Here is a 25,812-nt window from a genome sequence, read left to right on the forward strand (position 1 = left end):
AAACAACCATTTTATTCAATTATTGAAGTAACCTAGAAAAAGTGAAGCATTACAACGTAAATGGTATTTCTGAACATGTATTGGTCTACACTGGGTAGGTCTATGAAGGCACTTAGAAGAACCAACAAGCATGAACAGATCAATTCTAGCATATTCTTCTAATATAAATACTAAAAGACATGCATTGAGGCAGTGGTGAAAATACAGAATTGTCTTCTGGAAAAACTTCAATGCCTTTGCCATATCGCATAACTGTTCTGCACACTTTTGGAGCACACACAGTCTCTGTCTTCAGGGCTGTAGATTACTTAGACCCAGCAAGATACTGCATCCAAAGCTTCCCATATGCACTTATTTTTGATAAAAGGACCTGTTGGTCAGATTGTCAAAACTATTAAAAATTAATCCATTCTTCTTCCAATAAAATAAAACATTTGAATAAGAAAGCTACATTTTAAATTTGCTTGCATAAGCAAGAGTTAGAGTAATGGCCTAAGAGTCACAGGACCATTTTTTTGTAATATATCAATGTTTTTCACTTTTAAAAAATACAGTAGTAAAGACTTGAGGTATAGCTTCAAAAAATACTTGATAATCTTTTGCAGGAAAGTAGGTCGCTTCATTGGCCTCGGTTTAGGGTTTTCCCCCTTAGTTGTATGCAGTGACAGTTTTCTGGGTCTGAAGTTCTTTTGAGTGCTAAGATTGTTGTGTCTCAAAATAGCAGTAACTATTTCCTTGCTGCAGAGAGAAATGGCTATCTTTAGCGTGTCAAGCACATAGCAGCCATCAGACAATCAAGAGGGGGTGGGTTTTGTTGTGTTTTACCTCCAGGGCAGTAGGGATAAACTGCAGTTATTCCATAGAGATGTGATCGCTGCTCTGGAAGATACTCATCAGTAAAGGAGCCAGTTTCTTTATCGATAGCTATCACGCCATCCCTGGTGATAAAAGAGGGAGAAGTGCTTTACTCATCTATAAAACTTGTGGGTTTTTTCCCCCCCATCTACATGCATTTAAGAACAGACGCAGCTAAAAAGATTGGTCTGAACACCTGCAGAAGAAGTGGTCAGAAATTTGCCCCATAAAATGTACATCCAGCTCACTCAGGGCATTTCTCTTTGGCGATGCAGAGTCACAGAGACAGTCTTCCAAGGAGAGATTATCTCCCTGAGAGTCTCCTCCAAGCATGGCAAGCACTTAAGTGTTTGTTGTAATCTGCTAAGATTTAATTGAAGTTTTGAGAGCTTCCAGCTGGAGTAGGAATTGAGGCGAGTTCCTGATGCTGAGGGCCTTGGGTGGCGGGGGAGAGGGAACGACTGAGGACAGAATCTTTTCTTTGACTTAATCTAGATTCAGAAACTCATGCGAAGTTTTATTTAAAAAAAAAAAAATAACCGCTATTTCTGTCCTTCCCAGGAAGCTGGGGTTGTTTCTAAACAACTGTTCTGCGCTGAGATTTACAAGCGGGTGTTGCTGAACGTGGCGCTGCGGGAGACCCAAGAGAGTGCTCTGGTGAGGTTCCAGGACTTGGGACCGGGGATCGGGCTGGGGACAGCGTTTGGTTTTCCCCCTCTGGCTCAAAGCCCCTCCAAGCTGCTCGCTAGCCTGATTCTGGCAGGGAGTGGCGGAGGCTGGCATCCGGCTGCTTAGGGGAGCGGAGGCCTAGGAACTGCTGGCTCAGCGCTCCCGGCCATGGGAGGGAGCAGGTTTTCTTTCCTTACCGTCTCCAGTCCGTGTGGTAGAAGTGATTGGCGTAACTAATGATGCTGAAGGGGTAGTTGAGGTTGTTCTGTATGACGCGCCGGCCCGTGCCGTCGGGGAATGTGCATTCCAGGTGCTTCGTTCCTTTTCAAACACAAGACAGTTACCAGGCCACAAAAAACCCCCACCAAACCTGTTCTTTGCATTCACTAATTTTTGAAACAGCTTCTCAGCCTAAGGACGTAGAAGTACTCATGCTGTGCATCCCCCAAGCCCATCACACCAAGTCCTTTGGGGCAGGACAGTGGAAGGGAGTAGAGGGGATCGCAGATAGCAATGGGCTAAAGACATACATAGCTGGTTTTTCCCCTCGAGGATTAGAGGGTTGTAGTCTGATCCGTCCTCGGTGAAGTTACCTGCATCTGCCCAACAGAGCAGCTTGGAGAAGGGGTCAAACGTCAGGCCGTTGGGCAAGCCGATGTCTTTATTCACCAGGACCCTCCTGTTGGCTCCATTGACAGTGGAAGTTTCGATTTTGGGTGCCTCACGATTCCAGTCCGTCCAGTAAAGGTTGCTTGGGAAAGAATTATATAAGGAACAAACAGGACACACAACAGTAAGGAGTGGTAGGAGATTATCGGCTTTCTCTTTGTTACTGGTTCTTGTCAGGAGAGAGGCCTGGTTTTCCCCTTAACAGTGCCTGAAATAAATCTTAATTTGATTTGAAAAAATCTCTAAAAGAAAACCAGAATGATGTCAAACATGTTTACGACCCAAACTGTAGCTCCTAGACGAGGGCGAGTCTTAGGAGTAGCACATTTTGTATCGCAACAGCACCCTAGAGGCACAGCTTGTGTTTTCAAACGCCAGGCATGCTTCAAAGCTTTTAAAAAATAATGTACAGCCTGACACTGAAACAGCAGGTTTAGCCAAATCCTGAATTATTAAATAAAAGAGGGGGCGGGGAACAGAGCCAATCCCTCCTACGGGGGGGCAGGAGAGCTGCTCCCAGAGTCAGGATGGGGCCTTGGCACCACTGCATGTGTCCGACGCTTGCAGCTTGCAAAGCCCTGCGTGCAAATCCCTCCGGAAACGCGGCTGCTCACCCTCGGACGGGGTCCACTGCGATGGCCCGGGGGTTGACGAGCTCCGTGTCGAAGAGCACTCGCCGCTCGGAGCCGTCCAGCCGGGCTCTCTCGATCTTATCCAGGCCACTGTCAGTCCAGAACATGGCTCGCCGCAGGTGGTCCACCGCCAGCCCCTCGGGGCTGATGAGCCCTGCCGGAGGGACAGACGTGGTCAGTGGCTGGGGACGTGCTGCTCCTGGACCTGTCGCAGTGCCCCGACCCCCCTGACCCACAGCCGAGGGATGTGGGCGCAGATGGAGGACCCCGAAGTAGGACAGCCCCAGAGCCGCGATGGGCACAAACTGGCGTGGACCCGCCGATGTGTCTTTGGGCAGATGTCACTGGTGATGGGAGCACACCTGAGCTGATAATGGTCTCCGGCTCAGCGCCTGGCTCCAGACTCGCCCGGCTTATGGTCCGGCCGGCCACATCGGTCCAATAGATCGTCTTCTCCCGGCAGTCATAGTCGATCCCCACCACGATGGAGCCCTGCCAGTGTTGGGAGAGGGATACAGGGTGAAATCCTGCCTGGGCCACGGCCAGGAGGCTCAATGAGCACCCTTATCCCGCCAGCCAGCATTGGGAGCTGCACGGGGCACTCTGCAAGATGCAGCAAAGGGGAATGACGCTCAAATTCCTTTTCCCCGGCAAAACCCAACACCGACGGGCTCCTGCTGCACACCCCCGGCTCAATCCTGTAGCAGAAGGTTTTAGGCCAGCTGTCACAGGCACACACCCACGTCCAGATGGGTTTGAAACCCTTTGGCTGAAGGAGAGACTGCTCCAACAGCGAAGCCAGCCCGAGGAATGACCTTCAGGATGGGGAAAGGGAATTCTTGGCAAGGTGTTTCAGTTCCCCGGGGTGCGGGGAGGGTCATGGCCCAGCTTTTAGCGTTCCTCTCCCTCGGTCTGGCCTGGCTGGAGATGCACATGGCCACGCTCCAAGAGGAGTCCAAGGAAGGGAAAAGGCAAGTTTGCAGTAGAGACGTGCAAGTTGGCAGCCTGGGGCCCGTGACCAACAGCCGGGGGAGCTCAGCAAGCACCCCTGCTGCTTCCCTTTGCAGGCAGCCCTGTGTTGTGACCTGCCCCTCTGCTGGGGGACGGCTGGAGGAAGAGGCTCAGCGCCAAGGCAGCCAGCACAGCCAATGTCACCACAAACCAACATCAACCTTCAAGAGGTGACCCCCTCAAACCATCACAGCTCAGACAAGAGCGGTCCAGGGAGACGCGAAACACAGAGCCGCAGCATCAGCCTGTCCCTAACTCCCTCCCCGGTGGTCCTGCACCCCGACCCCGGCGCTGGAGATACTGTACATGCAGGGAGAGCAGGGTCTTCGCCGCCTCCTTCTGCAGCCGCGTGCCGTTGAGCGGGAGGTAGCCTATTTGCTGTCCCTGAGCGTAGAGCAGAAAGGTCCCCGTGGCTGGTGGGGACACGTCGGGCCGGGGCGAGGGCCGGACGCTAGGTGGTGCGACGCTGGGGAGACCTAGCACATAAACGGGGCAGGGGGGACAGAGAGAGAGAGAGATGGCTCGGGGAGCATTGGCCCCTTGGCTCCACACCCGAACAGGAGCGGGGTGCAGCTCCAGGAGCCTGTGCTGTGCTAGATGGTGGGGGGTCACACTTAGGGTGCTGAGCTCTCACATGGTGGGGTGCTGCCGGGCTCCGAGCGCGTGCCCTGGATCTCCCTGCCGCTCTCATCCACGCACCAGCAGTACCCGCTGTCCCCGTGGCACTGCAGCGGGGTGAAGTCGCCCCCCGCGTCGCACTGCGGGACGTACTGGTCGCTGCGGGGGCTGCCCCCGTAGTGCTCCAGCAAGCTCTGCCGCCAGCGCTCGCACATGGTGCGGGGCCGCTCCGTGGGCTCTGGCATGGGGAAAGCAACGGTCACCCCCCCCCGTGATGGACCCCGTGTGCAGGCTTGGGGGGACTCAGGGTTTTGCCGGAGCCCCGGGTCCCCCTCTCCTTGCTGGGTGCCCCTCCCTGCTAAGGATGCTGGGGTGCTGCAGGGAGGGGAAGGCAGCCCCCGCTCCCCCGGACACTGACCTGGGCTCCCGCAGCGAGGCGGCGTGCTGCCCGGCGCCGTCCGCGTGCCGGCGATCTCCTGCCCCGCGGCGTCCACGCACCAGCAGTGCCCGGTGCTGCCGTGGCACTGCAGGGGTCGGTACCGGCCCTGCTCGTCGCACTGGGGCATGTGCCCGTCGCCCACGGGTGAGGGTCCCGGTGGCACCGCCCGCGGGTACAGCCGCTCGTGTTCGCAGGGGGTCAGCTGCTGGACGGACTCTGCTGGCAGCAAACACCCCCGCCCCGGGCTCAGGGGGTGCCACGCAGCTCCCCTGGACCCGCTTGGCACCCGGGTTTGGCCCCGCTTCGCCCAGGACTGCAGGTGCTGGGCGATGCTCTGGCAGCACCGCTTGGCCTCCCGCCTTGGGCCGGGGCTGCCCCTCTCCAGCCCCCTCGGCCCCCCGTGGCCGTCCCCTCCATCGCAAGATGACACAGAAGCTGCCCCAATGGCCACTGCCACTATAACCCCATAGGCCAGGGCACCCTAAAGACCCAGGAGCCCCCCGAGATGCCCCACCACCCATTTGGCAGCACCCTGCACCCAGGTTGTGGCAGAAAAGTCCCCGGTCGGGTGGTTGGGTCCCCTCTGCTTGCCGCAGCCCCGCTGTCCCCACTCTGCTGGTGGCCAGGGCCAAAGTGCTGCAGCCGTGCGGGATGGGCAGGGACAGGCAGGGCTCTGCCTGCTCCAGCCCCGCCTCAACACCCTCTGCCATCCAGCACAACCGACGCAGCCAGCCAGGGCATCTCCTGGGTGCCTGCTGATCCCATTGGGATGCCGACGAGATGCCCAAGAACCCAACCCACCTCCCCTCACCCCCTCGAGCGCTGCAGGGTGGCACCAACCTGGGCTCCCGCAGCGAGGCGGCGTGCTGCCCGGCGCCGTCCGCGTGCCGGCGATCTCCTGCCCTGCGGCGTCCACGCACCAACAGTGCCCGGTGCTGCCGTGGCACTGCAGGGGCCGGTACTGACCCTCCTCGTCGCACTGGGGCATGTGCCCATCGCCCACGGGCGAGGGTCCCGGCGGCACCGCCCGTGGGTACAGCTGCTCGTGCTGGCATGGCGTCAGCCGCTGCGTGCTCGCTTCCGTCGCCGGGAGAGCCAAAGCAACAGCAGAGTGAGGATGGGGGAAGCTGCGCCGGGCAGAACCGGCGCGGGGGCGAGCTGGGCAGCCTTACCGTGCGTGCACTGGAAGCCATCGCCCTCGTAGCCAGGCTGGCACCGGCAGGAGAAGGAGCCCGGCGTGTTGTAGCAGGCGGCGGCCGGGTGACATGGGTTTTCGGCACACTCGTCCACATCTGTGCACGGGGAGGATGGGGATCAGCCGGGCAGGGCACCCCGGCGGCTGTGTGGGGCCACCCTGGCAGGCACCCTGTGGTCCCTCCCGCGCCCCCGTACCGGAGCAGTCGATGCCATCGCCGGCGTACCCGGGGAGGCACTCGCAGGCGGGGCGGCCCCCGGCGCGGGGCAGGCAGCGTGCCCGGTCCCCTGGCGCGCAGGGGTGGCTCCCGTCCTCGCAGGGGTTGGTCGCCGGTGCCACTGCTGTGGGGACAGGAGGGTAAGGGGGTGGCCGGGGCAAGCCCTGTGGGGCACAGATGTCAGGGGGATGCCAAACCGCGGGGCTGGCACTTACGCACACACGCCTGCCCGTCCTCTGCCGGCTGGTACCCGCTGCGGCACTCGCACCGGTAGCTGCCCGGCTCGTTCAGGCAGACGGTGAAGGGGCCGCACTGGCTCAGCCCCTCCGCACACTCGTCCACTTCTAGAGGAAGGGGGAGACACCCCCATTTTTGGGGTCCGACTGCCCTCACCCTGGGGGTGATGTCCTGCCCCAAGCTGCCCATCCCATGTCTGCTGCTTCCTCCGTCCCCGCAATGCTCCTGGAACACTCCCCCCGCTGCCCCCAGCCCCCAGGCAGCCCCCCAGCACTGGGACAACCACCCCCCCAGCACCCCTGCCTCAGTTTCCCCCCATAATTCACCCAAATCCTTGGTGCAGCTCTGGGACCTCTTGAGATCGTGGGTGCTGCGATGCACATCCCAGCACCCCAAACGGCTGCGGCCACCATGGTGCCCCACGGGGGACGGGGTGCACCATCCCCACCCCCCGCAGCCCCCGCTCACCTCGGCAGCCCCGTCCGTCTCTGCGGTACCCGGCCGCGCACTCGCACGTGTACTCCATCCCCGCGCCGGGCTGGCAGCGCGCCGTTGCCTCGCATGTGTGCGTGCTGTCGTGGCACGGGTTCACCGGGGGGTTCTCGGCATCGTCTGCGGGTGAGGAGGGATGTTAGCGGGGGGAAAAGGCCTGGGAGACACGGGGAGCGGGGAAACGACCGTTCCCACTTATATCTGACACAGGCATCACCGCTGCGCCGCAGCAGCCTTGTCCCAGGCATGGACCCGGGGCTGTGCCACCCCGTGCCACTCCCGTTGCGGCCCCCCCATGCCGGGAGCGCTTCCGCTCATGCTGCTTGGAAAAAAAAAAAACCCTCTCTTTTGGCTGTTTTTGAGCAAAGCGAGCACGCTGGAGCTTTGGGAGCGGGCAGGAGACAGCAGCATCCCCCGGCGGGGGCTGGCACCCTGGGGTAGGCACCCCGGGGTGGGTGCTGGAGCTCACCTCGTGCCGAGCCGACGCGGGCGGCGAGGGCGTAGCGCAGGACGTGCTCCTGGCCGTCGTAGAGGGCGAAGGCGCGCGCCACGCTCAGCCGCTGCAGGGCGGGCAGGCGGGCGTACGGGCAGCCGGCAAAGGTGATGTTCTGGCGCAGGCGGTAGGACAAGGTCTGGTTGGCCGTCCCCGCGGCCAGGACGTACTCCCGGTGAGCAGAGGACATCACGGCTGCCAGACGGTGAGAAAAATCCCCCGGGATTGGGAAGAAGCGACTTCAGCATTGATGCCTCTTGGATATTGGGAACCGCGGTGGGGACGGGGTGGTTTTGGGCTGCTCCAAAGGCGGCACGCAGGGATGGCGTGCGAGAAACCGAACCCGGGGCTGAGCACCTACCTGAGCTGGAGTAGTGGTAGTGCTCCTTGTAAGGAGCGATGTGGACAGTGACGTTCTCCGGGAGGAAGGGCACCTGGCCCTGGATGTGTGTCTTAAGGCTTAAGTAATTGTCCGGCCCCAGGCCCTCGGCCGTCTGAGTGACATGGACCGTCTCCTCCCCGGGGTAGAAGGTCACCTCCAGGCTCTGGGTGAATTCGGCGCCTGGGCAGGAGAAGGGAACAAGCAGCATTCAGTTGTAAGATTTTTAGGGAATACACCCCCAAAGCATCCTTCCCCACTCTTCCGACACACCCACGAGGGCTCACAGCCAGCTGAACCTGGGGAGGTGATCGGAGGAGCCATGGGGCTGCCCTGAACCCCCACCCGCACCCCTCCGCACCTGCCCCAAGCCACACGTCACCCCGTAGCTGAGCCAGGCCACCCCAGCAGGACCCGCGTCCCGCGGAGCAATGGGGCTCGGTAGCGCATCCTGGGTCCCCGCTCACCGGTGATGCTGAAGCCGTTCTCGGAGCCGGGCTCCTCCAGAGCGAAGAGCCAGGCGAAGAGCCCGCCGATGGGCAGGAGGGGCAGGAGGGCACGGGCAGCGGGCTGGGGCACCCCGCTGATGGCCGTGTAGGCTCGGCCGTCGCTGCCCACGATGTAGGCGTGCAGGTCGACGTCCTGGAAGCGGACGGACGCCCGTCCCACCGTCAGGCTCCCGCTCACCTTCCCGTTGAGGCGATGCACGGCCCCTGGGCAGGGAGACAGGCACCCCTGGCAGCGGCCGCCCAGGCACGGGGTGCCCGTCCCCCTCGCCCACCCCACGTACCTTCGGGCAGGCACTGCCGCCCGTTGCCGTAGTAGGTGGCCCGGCAATGGCAGCAGACGCCGGTGGCGTAATCGGTGCAGAAGGCGTGCGGGGAGCAGCGCCCGTGGTACCGGGCACACGTCTCCTTGCTGGCCGCGCTGTAGGTGAACACTGGAGCCAAGGGGAGAGGGTTGGGGACACGGTGACAAATCCACCCCTCCTGGTAGTGGGCACCCTGCCCCTCCCAGTCCCAAAAACACCGTCGGGAGATGGGACAGCCGGCAGCGGCGCTTCCGAAGAAAGCGGCCTGGGATGCGCATGGGAGGCTCAGGGTTTCAAACCTGTTGCCTGATTTCAGGCAGATCTGACAGAGGGCGAGAGATCGAGTTCCTGCGTATTTTTGGGAGACAGCCGGCCAGGGACGGGGCTTTGCTCCCCCGGACACGTGCCACGGCGGCTCCCCACGAGCGTGGCGGTGGTGAGGGGGGTCCCATGCTGGGACCTATTCCCGAGCTTCCCCGTCCCCTGAGCTTCCCTCCTTGCAACGCAAGGCAGAGCAGCAGCAAACCCGGCGGGCAGGGACCTACGGCTCCAGCAGCCCCTTGGCAGCAGGATTTGGCTGGGAGGAGAGGAGCTGGAAGGGCAGCAGCTTTGCAGGAGCGATGCCAGCCCACGCTAGCTCCAGCCCCGGCTGCTCGGGAAGCGATGAGCTTGCAGCGAAGAGGCCTTTTTTAGGGAGCCACCCACCACGAGACATCCCCGCTCGCTCATCGGAGGGGCTGCGGCCACTCACCGTCGGGGTTAAAATGCACATCTTCCTCCACGCCGACGCCGTGATGCCCGGAGCTGTAGGAAGAGGGGTTGGGGGAGTAGCTCTGCCGGGTGCCACCGTTCCCATCGGGGTGCAGCCGGCGGCTCCGCTCCTGCCCCGGGGACGCGGGCAGCCCCTTGGGGACGATGCCCAGCAGCGCTGGGGCGCGGGGTCTGTGGTCGGGATGCGGTGACGTGGCCTCTGAGGTGCGCTGCGCCGGCAGCTCCGAGGATGCGTGGTCGGCATGGCTGTAGAGTGCGCGGGCGTAATCGGCAGTGCCGGCGGCACGGGGTTCGGGGCTCTGGGGCATGCCGGGGTGGGCTCCCCCGCCGCCCCCCGGCTCCACGTGCTCCAGTGGGGCTGCGCTGCCCACGTGGAAGACCCACACACCGGGCAGCCCCGCGTTGCTCTCCCTGCGAGACAGTGGCACACGCACACGTCCATCACAGCCACGGTGGGGAAACCCCCCCCCCCAAAGGTACCCGCCCCGCTCCGCACCACCCCTCCGGGGACCCCAAATGTAGCTCCCAAAAAGCTCCCATGCACACAGGGCCGAGCCCCCCGACGCAGCCCATCACCCCCAGCTCACTCCCCTCCTTCTTCCAGCCTTTAAAAGGCTCCGGCGGCTGGGAGAAGGTGACCCTGCTCCCCCTGCCCACCCCCCCCGGGCGCCACGCACCTCTCCAGCCGCCTCAGAGCCCGCTCGCTGCTGGCCAGGCTGTGGAAGAGCCCGTCCCTCTTCGGGTCATCGCCGTCCCCCCGGCTGAAGCCCACCCTGGCCGGCAGCTCCAGCTGGACGTTGTAGGACTCCTTGGGTCGCGTCCCCAGGAACTGGAGGCCACCATTGGGGTAGAGGAAGATGGCGTAGGTGTCCTCATCATCGTAGGCTATGACCGCCTGGAAGGTGTTGAGCTGCCAAAGGGAGAGCAGGACAGACGGATATCCCAGGAGGACTGAGACAGGGAAGGGACTGGGGACAGAGCAGCCACCTCCGCACACACCACAGTGCACGTAAGCACCCCAAAAGAGCCCTCCATCAGCCTGCAGACACCTCCCGGGGAAGGGCAGGAGCAGGTGCTGCTCGTGCACGGCCAAACCCCAGTTCAACGTGCTGGGAAGATGCTCAGCATCCTCCACGGGAGCCCACGACACAGCCAGGCCACCCCCTCTCAGCTGCACTGATGCAGGGCTGTCCCTTGGAGCTGTCCCAGAGGGACGGTGACAACCCCGTGCCATGCCCAGGAGCATCCCTTGCCATGTAACCCATGCACCGGGTTGGCACGCTGCAGCCCGGGAGCCCCTCGCTCCCATCCCCCTCCTCCTGTCCAGCCCCCCTCCATCCCAACAGCACCGGAGGAAAACCTGCACACCCCCCCTGCTTCCCCCTGAGAACAATTTTAGTTTGGTTTCCTCAGGAAAAAACACGCATGTGCTCCCGCCTTCCCCACACCCATACGTCCCGCTATAGGCACGCTGGCTGCCTGCCGTGCCAGCCCTGCGAGCCTTGGGGCCGCGCCAGCCCCGAGCGAGGCTGCGCCATGGAGCGGGACCGCAGCAATAACCCACGGATGGGAGGGCTGCGGAGCGAGCACAACCCTTACGAGCCACCAGAGAATCCACACGCACATATCACGGTCACCCCTAAACCAACGCTTGCAGCATTTGGGCCAGCCCCCCCCGCCCTGCATAGGTCCTGCTCTCTGAATAAATAAATATAAGCACGCAGCAGCAGCCCTTCCCCAGGAGCTGCCGGCAACAGCAAGCGGGGAACGGTGCCCGAGCGAAGGAAAAATGATTAAACTCCCAGTTTCAGCCCCGGAGCAGCGGGCAGGAGGGGTGGGGGCTTCCCCCCCCAGCCCAGCCCTGCCTGTCCCCGCAGCACCAGCCCCAATTTTGGGGTGCAGGGCCCCCGGGGCATCACAGGGTTTCCCGCGGGATATAAAGAGCCTTGTTGTGCTCGTCACACACTCGGGCATTCAGAGACCCTGCGCAAAGGCAGCCAAAAAGCTGGGGGGGGTATAAACCCCCCCCTCCCCGCGGCCGGATTCCTCCCCCCACGCAGCCGAATCGCAGCGGCAGCTGCAGGACTCATTTTGCCTTGCGGTGGGCGGCGAGGGGGGAACCCGGTGGGTGACACCACCGCGCTGGCATCGCGGGGCGCAGGGCAGAGAGCGAGGGCGGGGGGCAGCCCCCGGCTCGCAGCCGGCTGCTCCCGGCAAAGAGTTGCAAAGGGCAAATTCCAGCCCAAAGGACAATTTTTGCTCCCGCAGAAACGGGGTCAGCTCTCGCTCCGCAGCCCTGGAAAGCGTCACTGCAGGGACAAGGAGCGTGTCCCCAAGGAGCTGGAGGGGACAGGGCGCTGCCGGCTGGGCAGGACGCCCAGGGCAGGGGACCGGGGAGCCTCTAACCCCCCCACCTTAACCCAGGTTTCTGCTTTCGAGGCTCGAAAAGGATGAGCCATGACTTTCCAAAGTGGGGGGGGGGTAAAGGCTTCGAGGGCGGCGTTTCAATAAACGGCAGGTTTGGTAAGAAAAAAGGGGTGTTTGGGGAGTTTTTTAGCAGTTTTGGCTAAGGGGGAGTTCAGCAAAGTGCAGGCACAAGCTGCATTTCAGCGCGTCTTGAATGAAGCTTTCCCTGGAGCTGCTCATTTCCGAGCAAGAAGGGTTTCATTTTAAAACCCGATCCAACTTCTCAGAGAGGGGGGAAAAAAAAAAAACCCAACAATTGGGAAGAGAAGAGGAGGCTGCGTTTTTGATGGCTGCGAGGTCGCTGCGAGGCCCCTGATGGCATCTCTTCAGCTGCTTTCCCAAGTTTTAAATTAGAGGAAAAAATGTGCGTTGTTTCCTTCCAATCCTCGGTTTCTTCCCTTGCTTGGCCACCGCTCTCAGCAACCCGCTACCGAAGGGCCCCGGAATGGGGGGACGGCCGGCAGGGATGGCTCCTGGTGGCCCGTGGGGACCCCGTCGGCTGCTGATGGGCTTTGGGTTCAGCCCACCCCACCGTGGCAAGAGCCCGTCACCCATCGCACAGCTCTGGGTATTCACCACGAGGGTTTTCCTCTTGCAGCTCTTCACATTCAGCTCGTTTCAAGAAGCCCGTCCTGCCGGCACAGCGTCACCGTCACCTCCTCGGAGCGTCATCAGGCTAACGTGACGGCTCCTGCCCCAGCAGCGGATTCAGCATTTTTGGGGAAAGGCAGCGCTGTAGGTCCACCCACGCAGGAGCTTTATCAGCCCGTGGGTGGAGAGCACAGGTCACCTCCCCGACCCAGCAGACCACCTACAAGCTTGTTTTCCAGACACAAAATCAACCCACGGTGGAAACTCTGGAGCCGGTTCCTCGCCAGTAGCGTTAATCAGCGTGCGGGCAGAAGGAAGGACCAACCCCAAGCCACCAGCAAAACGAGGACAATGGGTGACCTGGGCCATGGCTTCCCCCAGCTGCCCCTGGTCCAGCTCTGCCCTGCAAATCCAGAGCCACCAGCACTGTAAAGCTTTGCCTGAAAAGCAGGGAAAAGCCTGAGCACCTCCAACCATGGAGTTGAAGGCAACCTCTAAACCTCTTCTGCCCATCAGCAAAGCCAACAGACCCACCACTGCCGCAGCTCTGAGCAGAGAGGAGAAGCTCCATGTCTCCCCCGGTGCTCATCCAAGGCTGGACCCACCATCCAGCCGCCCAGAGACTGAGCGTTTTGGGTGCTAGACAAGGAAGACTCATCCTCTCATGACATGTAGGATGGGTGTCCAGCCTCAGCCCATCAGCCTCACCTTCTTGGAGGGTTTGGTGTCCTGCGAGAGCTCCTGGTAGGCGCCCACGTCCTCCCAGGTGGCGATGAACGCATTGGTGGGCACAAAGGAGCCGGCGGTGTGGGGGAACCCAGCCTGGATGTAGCCCGCAGCCTGGTCCAGCACATCCGGAGAGTCATCTTGCCGGTAGTAGATGTTCCCTCTGTCACCGGAGGTGTCGAGGTCGGCCAGGAAGGGAGCGATGACGGGGAAGTCTGTGGGGAAATCGTCATCCACGTACTGGGTCTCCCTGGGGAAATCCTGGGTGGAGATGACCCCGTTGGTCCCCACCTGCAGGGAGAGCGGCGCAGGTGCTCAGGAGCTGCAGAAGTGCTTCCACCACCGGTCCCCCCGCCATGTCCCCCCCTCCCCGGTGGAGTGGGGCACAGGGCTGAGAGCCCTGAGACCGCGTGGCCCCATCCGGCCGGGGAGAAAACAAAGACCTCGGGCTTCTCCATCCCCCAGGGAGCTGCAGCTCAGGGGCCATCCCAGCTGCAGCCGCTGCTGGCGGGGGAACAGCTGCAAAGGAGAAAGCCCTCTTGTTCCTCCGCAGCTGGAGACATCGGGCAGGAGAGAGCGGGAGTGGGGTGGAGGGGGGAAATGGAGGGAGAAAGAGGGGATGGATGGAGAAAGAGGGGATGGATGGAGAAAGAGGGGATGGATGGAGAAAGAGGGGATGGATGGAGAAAGAGGGGATGGATGGAGAAAAAGGGGATGGATGGAGAAAAGACACGTGCGGTGGTGCAGGGGTGGAGGCAGCAAAGACACATGTAGAGGGGCAGCGGGGGGGAGAGGGAGTAAGGGGAGCTGGGTGTCAAGGGGAATGGCTGGGGAGGAAGGGGGTGAGGGAGAGGAGGGATGGAAAGATGGAGGGGTGAAAAGATAGAAGGAGGGAGGCATGGAGGGACAGAGGGATGGAGAGGAGGGTGGGAAGATGGAGAGACAGGGAGGGATGGAAGGAGGGCTGGGAAGGAGGGAAGGATGGGAAGATGGAGGGACAGAGGGAGATGATGGAGAGGAGGAAGGGGGGCTGGCAGGAAGAGCGGCGGGGGGCCGGGGGCTGGGGAAAGGAGGGCCGGGGCCAGCCGGGACTCACGTAGAGGCGGCGGGCGGTGCGGCCGTAGAGGCGCAGGGCGCGGCGCAGCGGCACCCCGGGCGAGCTCTCGTCGTCGCCGGGCCGCAGCCGGGCATCGCGGCGGGCCGGGCCGTGCGGCAGCAGCCCCCGGCGGGGCAGGGCCGCCCCCACCGCCAGCACTGCCGCCAGCACCGCCGCCGCCACCGCCGCCGCCCGCATCCCGCCGCCGTTCCTACGGGAACCTCCCCTCGCCCCCCTCCTCGCACCGCCCGGACCCGACGGGGCGAACCGGAGCGGAGGAGCGGAGCGGACCCGACGGGACGGCCCCGACCCGGCGGAGGGAACCGGAGCCGGCGGGGCGGGACGGGGCGCGCCGCTTGCGGGGCGGGTCCAACCCGCGGCCGCGCCGCCATTGGATCCCCCGGCCCCGGCCGCGACCAATCGGGTCTTACCCCAAAATCCGCCCCGGGCTGCAACCCCCTCCCCCCCACTCCCCCCGCCCGCGCCGGGCCGGGTACCACGGTGGCAGCCCGGGGGGATCCCCCCTCCGTGCCTCGCCGCTGCCCGGGGCCCTGCATCCCCCCCCCCGCCACCTCCCCGCTGCAACGCCCCCGGAGCCGGGCCCGCAGCCAGCCGGGACCGGGACCGGGGCGTGGGCGAGAGGCCCTGGCCGCTCCCCTCGGATCCCGCTCCCTTGAGCCGGGCAGAAACGTGACTCCTTATCCCCGGGGGAGCGGGATGGGGGGGGGGGGGAAGCAAAATATGTCGTGCAGCTCAACTGGCAAGTTGTCAGCGAGCGGAGCCGCGGGCTCCCCACGCACGCACGACGGCCCAGGCGTGGGGTCACCGCTGTTTATCCTTTCTCAGACCCATCTTCCGCTATCTCGGTCCAGAGAGGCTTGGAGAAGCCAATGTTTCGAGGACGGACAGCCGGAGGTGTTCCCTGGCTTTGGTTTGGGGTGTTGGGATGGGTGCATCCGCGGAGGAAAGGACAAGCCTGAATCCAGGCAGCTGGACTCACTGAGTGCTCCTGGAAATCCAAGCTGGGAGCAGCCAAAAACTCTGCTCCATCTTCCTGGAGCGCTTCCTGCTTCCCTGGCCCCAGGCCAGTGTTAGTATCGCATCGGTCCCAAAATGTATACATGCCCGAGGAATGTCAGATAACAAGGAGAGAAGTGTCAAACTCCGTAGGCTGGCGAGAGAAAGAAATCAGGGACACATTCGTGGCATTCCTGGCAGCAATCCTCATGGGAGAAGCAACTGGACACCCTCCACCCCGTCCCTGTTGTGGTGATGGGGACATGTCACTGTGGCCGCTGTCCCCTCCATCCTGGGCAGCGTGCGAGCCGACGTATCCCGGGCATCCTGGAAAGCAGCTCCCACCCGTGCCGGCGCTGGGGACGAGCTGTCCGGGCGAGCGTGACAGCGGGGGCCTCATCCAGACAGGCTGCCGTCCCCCTCGGCTGCACTCAGCTGGCCGGCTCCGGCCCTCGGAGGGAGACGCCTCGCCTGGCCACGGAAAACCATTAGGGCTTCGAGCGGGGTTCAGGCCAGCTGGATGCGGTCCGCAGCCTTCGAGGAGTTCCCCATGCCAAAAAAGTGGCTTTTCTTTGAAGCTCAAACACCCCTGGGGCTCTCCGGGGAAATTGGGCACCGCGAGGGGCCGGCAGCCCCTCTGCCTGGTGGGAGCCCAGCCAGGACATCCCTCCCACGGGGATTGGTGGCATTTGGTGGCACCTAGGGGGTGGCGATGGGCAGAGGGGGTAGGAAAGGGGGGAGGACAGCCTTGCTGCCCTGTGGGATGTTTGGGGACTATTGGAATCACAAACCTAGCCATTCCCGGTGGGATGGAAATGTTACAGCTATAAAATATCTTGCTGCTGCAAGGGAAGGATTCGGGGGGGATGATTTGCAAGCTGCTGTGGCTGCTGTCCTGAGACATTTCATTAAGACATTTATCTTCTAATATATTTTTTAAGGGGTAAATTAATTTGGGTTTTCAAGGGAGGAACTGCTAACCCCACAAGTTCCCCGTGCCAGGTCCAGCCAGCGCTGCCCTGTGCCCGGGAGAAAGAGGACCCTCTGCCACATGGAAGGGGCAGCTGCCAGGCTTTTTGCACAATCTTTAAGATGCTAAAAAATGTTTTTTACCACCCTTTCAGCCAAACTGGCACCAGTCAGTTAAAAAAGCAGCAGTTGGGAAGAGTTGGAGTCATGCCCTGGCCTCAGGAGCAGAGTCCCGCTGGCATGGGCATCCCTGTGGCTTTGGGAGCAGCTGGGAGCCTCACTGGGGACAGGGATGGGGATGGGGACAGGAATGGGGATGGGGATGGGTATAGGGATGGGGATGGGGACAGGGACGGGGATGGGGATGAGGATGGGGATGGGGATAGGGGTGAGGATGGGGAGGGGGATGAAGATGGGGATGGGGATAGGGATGGGGATGGGGAGGGGGATGAGGATGGGGATGGGTATAGGGATGGGGATGGGAATGGGGATGAGGATGAGGATGAAGATGGGGATGGGGAGGGGGATGAGGATGGGGATGGGGATAGGGATGGGGATGGGAATGAGGATGAGGATGAGGATGAGGATGAAGATGGGGATGGGGAGAAGGATAGGGATGGGGATTGGGGATGAGGATGGGGATGGGTATAGGGATGGGGACAGGAATGAGGATGAGGATAAGGATGAAGATGGGGATGGGGACAAGGATTGGGATGGGGATGGGGACGGGGATATGGATGGGGATGGGGATGAGGACAGGCTATGCTCGCCCACGCCATGTGCTGGGAAAGGAGATGCTCGCAGGGACTGATCCCTGTAATCACTTCCATGTGCCTCAGCAGAGCCTTTGGCTGGGGGGGTTAGCTCTTTTCACAGCTTGGGCGTAAAAAAAATCAATAGGCATTTGGCGGCATTTTGTGCAGAACCAGATGTGCTGAAATTGGAGGAGGTGGCGGATGCTCTGCGGGACGGGGCTGGGGAGGGCTCCTGCCAGACCCAGAAGCCCTGGCCATCATGGACACTCGCTAAACCGGGCAAACCAGGCCAAACCGCTCACTGCCCGGCAACCCCCCCGCCGTGCTCCCGCCAGATGGGGCTGCCAGGGTGGGGGCGGCAACCCCCTGCCCTGCTGAAGGCTCTGCTTCGCCCTGGGCTCCCAGCGAGGAGGAGGAAGGGCAGGCAAATCCCTGGCGCAGAAGCAGGAAATCCCGGCAGCCTCTTCCCCACGGCCTGGCAGTGCCGGGAGGATTGCCGAACCGCTGCGGCCGGCGGAGATAAGGGAAGCAGCAGGAAACGTGCATCTCTCCTGGGGTGGCTGGGAAAGGAAACTTGATTCCCGGTGCCCGGAGCGGGGCTGGGGACTGCAGCAGAAAGCAAGCGCTTGCAGGATGCACCGGGGCCGTTCGGTGCTTTGGGATGTCAGGCAGGAGCAGGGTGGTGTGGGGCTCGGGTAAGAGCGGGGCTTCGGCCGGCTCCGGCGCGGGCTCTGCCGGCAGTGTCCCATTGCCAGCTGGGTTAGTGGGTCACCGTAATAATGCCCTCGGAGCGTTTCTCCTCCTGGTCATAGGAAACCAGTCCTGCACAGGGTCGAGCTATTTGGCAGGAAGGGCAACAAATTAGGGCCTTAAACATCCTTCTGGTTCTGGCAGGAAAGGGCTCTCCCAGGGAGGGGGTCGTGCACATCTCAGCTCCCTGAATCAGCACGCACAAGTATTTTGGCCTCATGTCCTAAGAAAAAGAGATGTCTATGGGGTTTTCTTTTCCCCCTCCTTAATAACTGGAATCTGCTGGCTAATTTCAGCCAAATCTGACAGTACCATCTCTGAGGGTCTGTAAAACCAGAAAGAAGAAAGACAAACCCTGTTAGCTGCCCCCTTGCCTGAGAAGAGGGACACAGCCTTGGGTTTGAGCTCAACCCTTACGAGCCACCTGAGAATCCACAAAGGGTGCATGGCTGGGGTGAGCCCAGCTCATTGTCCTGCCACCACAGGAGCAACCTCTGCATTGTATCGATGGCAAAGGAGGAATCGCTGGGTGGCCGTGGCCCTCCTGTGGGGTGGCTCTGCTTCCCCTCGGGCCATGTTGAGGTGTCTCTTCCGGTGGCTCCATCCATGGGACCGTAACTCCTGGCTGGGCTCGCTGCCTCCCCCGTGGCTCTTTCCTTTCCCGGGAGCATCCCGCCGGGTGCTGACAGCAGGGAAGTCGCGGCAGCGGGGCAGATTCCCACCAGCGCAGGACCCAGCTCTTGACATTTCCATTTTTGGGAACGGTTCTCATTGACTTTGGTCTCACTTCTTTGAATCAGCTTTGCCTCGTGACTCACCATCTTCTCGCCCTGGTCCACCGCTCCCATGCACAGGGACACCCTTCCCCAGCAAGCCCGGATCAGGAGGTACATCAGGACTTGCTGAGGTCCATCCTTGAGGATGCAGATGTTGCCCAGGTGGGTCTGGAGGCCACCAGCCCCAAGCAGCAAAAGCACCCACCGGACACCCAGTGATCCCAAGCCACCCACCCGCACCCAGGGCTTCTGGCCCGGGCACGGCAGTCTGCAGTGCCTGGAGGGTGTCCACCCATGTTGCAGATGATTTCCATGTGCAGGGTCCATCCCACACGCTCCAGCTGTGACCCAGCACAGATCTTTTTGCTCAGGGCATCAAATGTGTTCTGGGAGAGAGGTTATCCTTACGGAGAGCTGGGAAGACGGGGTGCTAGATCACAGGCAGGTCCATAATATGGAAAAACAAGGTTTTTGTAGAAAGAGAGGAGGGCTTCTTGGCCCTGGGCAACTCAGCTGGAGCAGAAGTGTAGAAAAGTGGCTTGGTGCATGGAGAGGAGAAATAATTAAGGCACTACAAAAGGCGAGATAGCAAGTGCTGAACCCTCCCAGTGGGAAAGGTAGCGGAGCTCGGATCTCCCAGCACCCCGGGGACCCAGAGACTCACGGGATGGAAACGCCGCTCCCACGTGGAAAAGCTTCCCGAGGCATCTGAGCCCCAGCCCAAAGGATTGCCCCGGGTTTTAGGATGTATTTTAATATATAAAGGTAAAGAAAAGTTGTTTGTGTTTTTTTTTTAATCTTTGGGGTTCTCCTTCCTTCCTTCCTCTCTCTAAATATTGCCACAGAACTGGTTTTGGTACCACAGCTGCCGGATGAGCGTACCGAGCCCTGCGAGCCCCCCGCGCTGCCGGCATGCCGGGAGCTCGGTGCAGAGCTCGCAGGGAGCTCGCGAGCGCGCCTGACGCTGACTGATTCCTGCGCACCGATCCCCCAAGATTAGCCAGAAGTTCCTTATTTGGTCCGGGCTCCAGCAAAGTCCCTGGCAGAGGGGGTTTCATCTGCCCAGAGCAGCCCAGATGGGTCTGTCCCCCGGGCTGGGGCTGGGAGCATCCGCCGGGGCGGCGGGGAGGGAGTATGTTAAGAGCAAAGATAAAATCAGCCCATCGGTGTGGCTGTGTCCTGTGTTCCCAGCGGGGTCTCGTGTTTTTTCCTGCAGCACAAAACGCAGCAGGGGTAGATTGCCTCTCCCCATCACCCCCCCACCCCAGCAGGTCTGGTCCTGCCCCATCCCCATCCCAGGGCTCTGGCCCCGGCCACGCACCAGGCTGAGCTGATGCAGCTTTGAGACCCTTCCCTGGGGGTTTATACCCTGAATCAAGAGTCCTCTGCAGAATTAGGCTTTATTTGTTGTATGAATTAGGTGTCCCTGGGACAGCTGGGGGTGGGCAGGGAGTCCTGGGGGAGCTGGGACCCCGTGGCTTGCCCTGGGAGCAGCATCGAAATGGGGTCCGGGTCCTGGTCACCCCTTGCTCTTTGCCCAAACAGCCCTTCCCATGGATCTAACAAATCCAAGGCTCTCCCCAAAACCTCTCTCCAGCTCATCTCTCCTCGCCTGACCTCCTCGGGCCTCCAGCCCTGACCCCTGCAGCACCTGAATGCTCCGGGGTGACTAATCCCAGCAATTAGCCTCGTTCCCTGCGTTTATCGGCTTCCTGCCTTTGTCTGCCCCTGACAGCCTCTCCGAGCAAATATGCTTTTAGCCACATTTTCCTGGCTCCGGCTCTCCCGCCAGCCTTTGTCCCGTGGAGCCTCTCCAAGCTGGGTGAAGAGGTTATTCTTCCCCGACACGTGTCCCTTCTGTCTGCTGCGATCAAAACGGTGACAAAAAAAAACCACCCAGCAGCGCCGAGGTCACCCCGGCCCCTGGCAGCGGACGGGCCAGCTCGAACTGGAGGCAATAGGATTTGTTCTTTAAATTGAAGACTGCTGCGGACCCAGGGGGGGTTTCATGCTAAAAGGGATTTTAGGGCTGAGCGATCCGGCTAAATAGGGACAGAGTGCTTGGGCTAGTCTAAAATTCAATGGCAAATAGCGAAACACATGGGCAGCACATTTGGGAGCCGCCTGCTCCCGTTCCTCGGGACAGGCTGCGCATCCGCAGGGGAGCTCTGCGGACCCACCGAGTTTCAGAGGGACGTAAGCTCCCACACGGAGGCTTGACCAGCTTCCCGTGCCTAAAGGACCAAGCCACACTGCTTTAATTTAACTCCTTTTTTTTTTTTCCCTTCTTTTTTTTTTCCCCTTTCCCCCCCGCAGACCAGGTCCCCCCCCGGGTTGCACAGGCACACCCACCCACCGACCAGACCTGCACACATCCAGCCCCCTCCACACCTCACACACACAGGGCAGGACCCACAAGCTCACACACACATGCACACACTGCAGGGCCCCCCCTCTTCCCCCCTTCCTTCCTTCCTTCTCTTTTTGCGTTTCCCTTTGCTTTTCCTTCCTTCCTTCCTTCCTTCTGTCCCTCCTTCCTTCCCTTTTTCCCTTTCTCTTTACTTTTTCTTCCTTCCTTCCTTCCTTCCTTCCTTTTTTCCCTCTTTCCCTTTTCCTTCTTTCCTCCATCCCTTCCTTTCTTCCTTCATTCCTTCCTTTATTCCTTCCCTTTTCTTTTCCTTCCTTCCTTCCTGTTTCCCTTTTCTTTTCCTTCCTTCCTTCCTTCCTTTTTTCCCTCTTTCCCTTTTCCTTCTTTCCTCCCTCCCTTCCTTTCTTCCTTCATTCCTTCCTTTATTCCTTCCTTTTTCTTTTCCTTCCTTCCTTCATTCCTTCCTTTATTCCTTCCCTTTTCTTTTCCTTCCTTCCTTCCTGTTTCCCTTTTCTTTTCCTTCCTTCCTCCCTCCCTTCCTCCCTCCCTTCCTTCTTTCCTTCCTCCCTTCCCTCTTTCCCTTTTCTTTTCCTTCCTTCCTCCCTCCCTTCCTCCCTCCCTCCCTTCCTTCCTCCCTTCCTTCTTCCCTTCCTTCCTTCCCTCTTTCCCTTTTATTTTCCTTCCTTCCTCCTTCCCTCCCTTCCTTCCTCCCTCTCTCCCTTCCTCCCTCCCTTCCTTCCTTCTTTCCTTCCTTCTCTCTTTCCCTTTTCTTTTCCTTCCTTCCTTTTTCCCTTTCCCTTTTCCTTTCCTTCCTCTCTCCCTTCCTTCCTCTCTTCCTTCCTTCCCTCTTTCCCTTTTCTTTTCCTTCCTTCCCTCCCCACCCCGTTCACCCCATCCTTCCTCCCTGGCAGGGGCGATTCCCACCCACTCCCACTCCCTGGGCCCACCCGTGACACCCTCCCCCCAGCTCCAGCCCCCCCTCCCATACCCCCCCGGCTCTCCCCGGCCCTCACCCCCGACTCCTACCCCTGCCCGAGGAATGGCCGCGGGGAAGCGTGCGGAGCAGATGCCCCGTGACTCGCCCTTGGGTGGGCTGGAAACGCCGCCAAGCTCAAACCACTTTCCTTGCTGGTTCCAGTCATCCCACGGCCGGGCCAAACCCTGCCCCGGGCTGCCGGGGCTTGTGCAATTGGGGAAACATTGCTCCACCGTCCCCTCCCTGCCCAAGCCCTTCCCACCCCGGGGCCGCTTGCTTTTTCCCCCTTGTTTTCCTCCCTGGCAGGATCCGGCCGCAGCGGCGATGCCGGCAGCTCCCCGAAACACGGCAGGAGGAGGTGGCCGCAGCACCTGGACCCGCTGCCCCCCACGGCCCGAGCCGGCCGCTGCCCGCGGCTTTCGGCAGATTTCCCGGCTGGCCAGGGCTATTTTCTCCTCCGGCCGAGCGCTCCGGGACGAGCAGCGCTGCAATAACACAGCTGGAAAAAATCGGCAGGGTTTCTCCCGCCTGGGTCACCCGATGACTCAGAGCAGGTCCATGTTGCCAGCTCGGAGGGACCGTGCACCCGAGCAGCCCCCCCCAAAACTCCCCTCTCCCGGGGACCCCGTCACGGTCAGGACAAGGGGACAGAGGGACCGGCCCTGCAGGTGCTGGGCTGCGCCAGCTGCCACTTCTGCCTCCATCAGCTGGTTTAAATCGGGGCGTTTGGGTGTGTTTAAGATGCTCGCTGCATCTTCCCAACAAAAAAACCCTCAGCATCCTGGGACGAAAAGCACCGGGGTGTCACCGGCTCGGGTGCAGGTGGGTGCTCTCCATCCCAACCCCCGCCCCGGGTGCCTCCCCAATCTGCTGCTGCATCATTTGGGCCATGGGAGCACCCACCTGCCCACGCTGGGGAGCTGTGAATCCCCAAATCCTGCCGGCTGGAAAGACTGAAAGGCTGAAAGCCTGGTGGGTGTTTAGTCTGGGGAAACCGGAGCTGGGGAAGACGTGGGAACAGCCGGGAAAGGACACCGGGGAGGGAAAGGTGATGCTCTGCTCCCATCTCCTGGGGATACTGGGCTCCCCAGGAAGGGGAGCAGGGCTGGGATGGGTGAAGAAGCACCAGCCAGCGGTGATGGAGTGGTCCCGGGCAGGGAGCAGGTTGGCTTTTCTCTGCAGGACCCTCCCAGCCTTGTTTGTTCAACATTGGAATATCCAACAAGAGCTGCCAAAGCCGCGTTCCCGGCCAGCCGCATCCCTCCATCCAGCTCCCCGGCACGGCACCGCCTGCCAAAACCCTCCCCATCTAACGGGCTCTAAATTAGGTTATTCAGACACCACTACAAACACTTCCAAAGGGAGAGCTGAGCTGGAGGAAGGCGAGAAAATCACAGTGGCTCTTCGGGGAAAACCGGGCTTGGCAATAACACAGCACAGCAGCGGGACAGGCACCCGCTCGCCGGCCCTCGCCGCCACCCGGATGGCAAGGAAAAGCCACACGGGGTCAGCAAGAGTTTTGGAAAAAAACCTCTGAAATTCCTTGTGGATGCTTCAAGTTTTTCCAGCTCCTCATTTGTCTTCTGGGTTTTGTGGCGTGCTGCTTTTTCTTCCGTTTTGGGTTGTTTTTATTCTGGGGTTTTTTTTTTCCCCTCTCCACCAGCAATGTGACCGGCGAGAAGAGGGTCACGTCGGAAGCATGACGAACAGAAGAGATTCGTCATACGTGGTGACGAGACTTTCTCAAAATCGTTTTCCCCTCACAAATAGCTGCAATTTATGCAAATGAACAAAAGGACGAACTAAACAGGGACTCGGTGCATCTGGCTGCCCACTGCTTTCTGTCCTAGGGGAGATGAAGGAGGGAGAGGAGCCTGTGGTTACGCTACCGGCTGCACACCCACCCCGGCCCCGAGCCTGGCTCGACGGTGCTGGGGGCTGGATCACCCTCGGCAGAGAAGGATGGTCACCGTGCCCGTGCTCAGCGTCAGACCGTCCAGCAGCAGGGGAAGGTGCTGGGACCGGGTGAAAAGCATCCCCCCACCCAGCCGCTCTGCCACCCCCAGCCACGGCCGCGCTGGGCAGCTGCCTCCCACGCCTGCACCCAGCGCCTCGGAGGCATGGCCGGACTAGGAGATAGTCCCAAAAAGCCTTCTCCATCCCAGGCTTTCCCCATTGCCCCGGCACCGAGGACAGGAACAGCAGCGTCCCTGGTCCTTCAAGGTTTCCAGCCAGCTGGTGCACCCAGGGGCAGCACCCACCCCCAATAAGGGCTGGATTTTGTCACAGTTCCTCCTCTTCCTCTCCCCAAGCAACCCATTTCTGCTGAATTTGGCCTTCTGGCTTCGTCCAGCAGGCTGATATTTGTCAAGGGACTTCCCAGCGGCAGTGGGAAGTCAGAGCAGACCTGTGGGGACATGCCCTTCGCAGGTGTCATCGCTCAGCCTGGGACCTGCCGTGCCCGGGTGATGGGGAACCGCATCCCCTAACACCTTCAGTGCAGGAAGGAACACAAAGCCCAGGCGTTTCACTTGGAGAGGCGGCTCCTGCGGATGGAGGCATCTTGCCTGGGGTGGGTTTTTAGTTCAAGATGGCACGTTTCTGCTCTGAGCAAGAAGAAGAAGGAGTGGAGATGCTCTGCTCGCGCACAAGCCCCAGCCTGGGGGTGAGGACCATCCTCCCTGCTGTTTGCAGCATTGCGGCAGGGCTGGCACCAATTGCTCCAGGGTCTGGGACAGACACTGTCCTCCCAGCCCTTGGCAGTCCGTCAATCAGGTCTCCTGAGCTGCTGGGCTCTTCTTCCCAAACCTCATCCTGGGGAAAACCTGAAGGATCCCACCCAGCCTTCTCCCTGCTCCACACTGCCGGGATCACCCCAAAAGGAGGATCCCAGACCTGGAAAGAGGTGCTCTGCAGAGGAGTACACTCACCAGGGCGCTGGCAAGACGCCTGCTTGCCTTCCCCGGCAGCCTTCCCGGCTCGTCATCCGCAGGGAGCTGACAACAGTCGGCCAGGCCAGGGTGCTGGGCCCGCTAAAGGCGGCAGCGGGTGTGTTTTCGAGGTGTCGGCTGGGAGGGTATCGGTCAGATTGCTTCCCCAAGCAGGTTGAATTTCTTCTCCCCTGAGCCCCAGGCAGGAAGCAATCGCTGGGTTCGCGTTCAGCCCTAGCGAGGGCAGCACTTCAACACCGCACGTGTGCAAGTGCCGAGTTGCAACGAGTTTTATCTTCATTTCTTCCAGAATTGGGGCTCTCACCGGCACAGAGCACCAGCCGCAATCGGTCCGTGCCTTCTCTGCTGGAGAAGTCTTAAAGTCATCAGCTCCCTTCATGCAGCATGAGAAATACAGCCTATCACTAAAACATGCCAGGGCTGATGTCTGGCCCCTCAGACCGCCTTTCCCACCCCTCCTGTCATCTTGGTACTTTCCTGTGCTTCGTGCACACTCATCCAGAGTAGCAAAAAGGGGCCTGAAAGCAGACGACCGTGGTTTCATGCTTATTCATCATCACATGTATCCTGCAAGCTGCGGTATGCATTATGCAGTGGCGTTTCTGCGGCTAGAATGGCCACTTCTTTTCCTGGAAGAAGCTTTGGGGGCTTCTCCTGGAGTTTGCTTCTGGGATAGTAGACCACTGACATGGGCACGGAGGGGCAGGAGCCCTGCAACGGGGGGCTCGGCGGCGGTACCACCCGCAGGGCAGGCATGCGGGATGGGGTGCAGCTAGAAGCAATGCCTGGCCAGGTTAAAGGCTCAAGTGTAGGACGTCTCCTGAGATGTACGGAGGCACAGGCACCCCAAGGAGCGAGGGCACATGGCACACTGCTCCCCGAG

General features: G+C 60.9%; 1 protein-coding gene across 1 annotated transcript; it reads right to left on the reverse strand.

Moving 5' to 3' along the window:
- Positions 1-760: 760 nt before the first annotated feature.
- On the reverse strand, positions 761-25,308 carry NID2 (nidogen 2). The gene is made up of 23 exons (XM_075152546.1): positions 25,234-25,308; positions 24,909-25,010; positions 18,646-18,802; positions 13,254-13,585; positions 10,166-10,398; positions 9,469-9,899; positions 8,697-8,846; positions 8,374-8,619; positions 7,889-8,089; positions 7,504-7,722; positions 7,011-7,154; positions 6,521-6,649; positions 6,286-6,429; positions 6,066-6,185; positions 5,734-5,970; positions 4,873-5,112; positions 4,471-4,692; positions 4,143-4,312; positions 3,188-3,317; positions 2,808-2,979; positions 2,118-2,275; positions 1,722-1,845; positions 761-938 (listed from the first exon to the last, which is right to left on the reverse strand). Exons 1-23 carry the CDS (start codon positions 25,306-25,308, stop codon positions 761-763), a joined length of 4,314 nt encoding a protein of 1,437 aa, XP_075008647.1.
- Between the last annotated feature and the right edge of the window lie 504 nt (positions 25,309-25,812).

This window comes from Calonectris borealis, chromosome 5, assembly GCF_964195595.1.
Source record: "Calonectris borealis chromosome 5, bCalBor7.hap1.2, whole genome shotgun sequence".
Taxonomy (NCBI): Eukaryota; Metazoa; Chordata; class Aves; order Procellariiformes; family Procellariidae; genus Calonectris; species Calonectris borealis.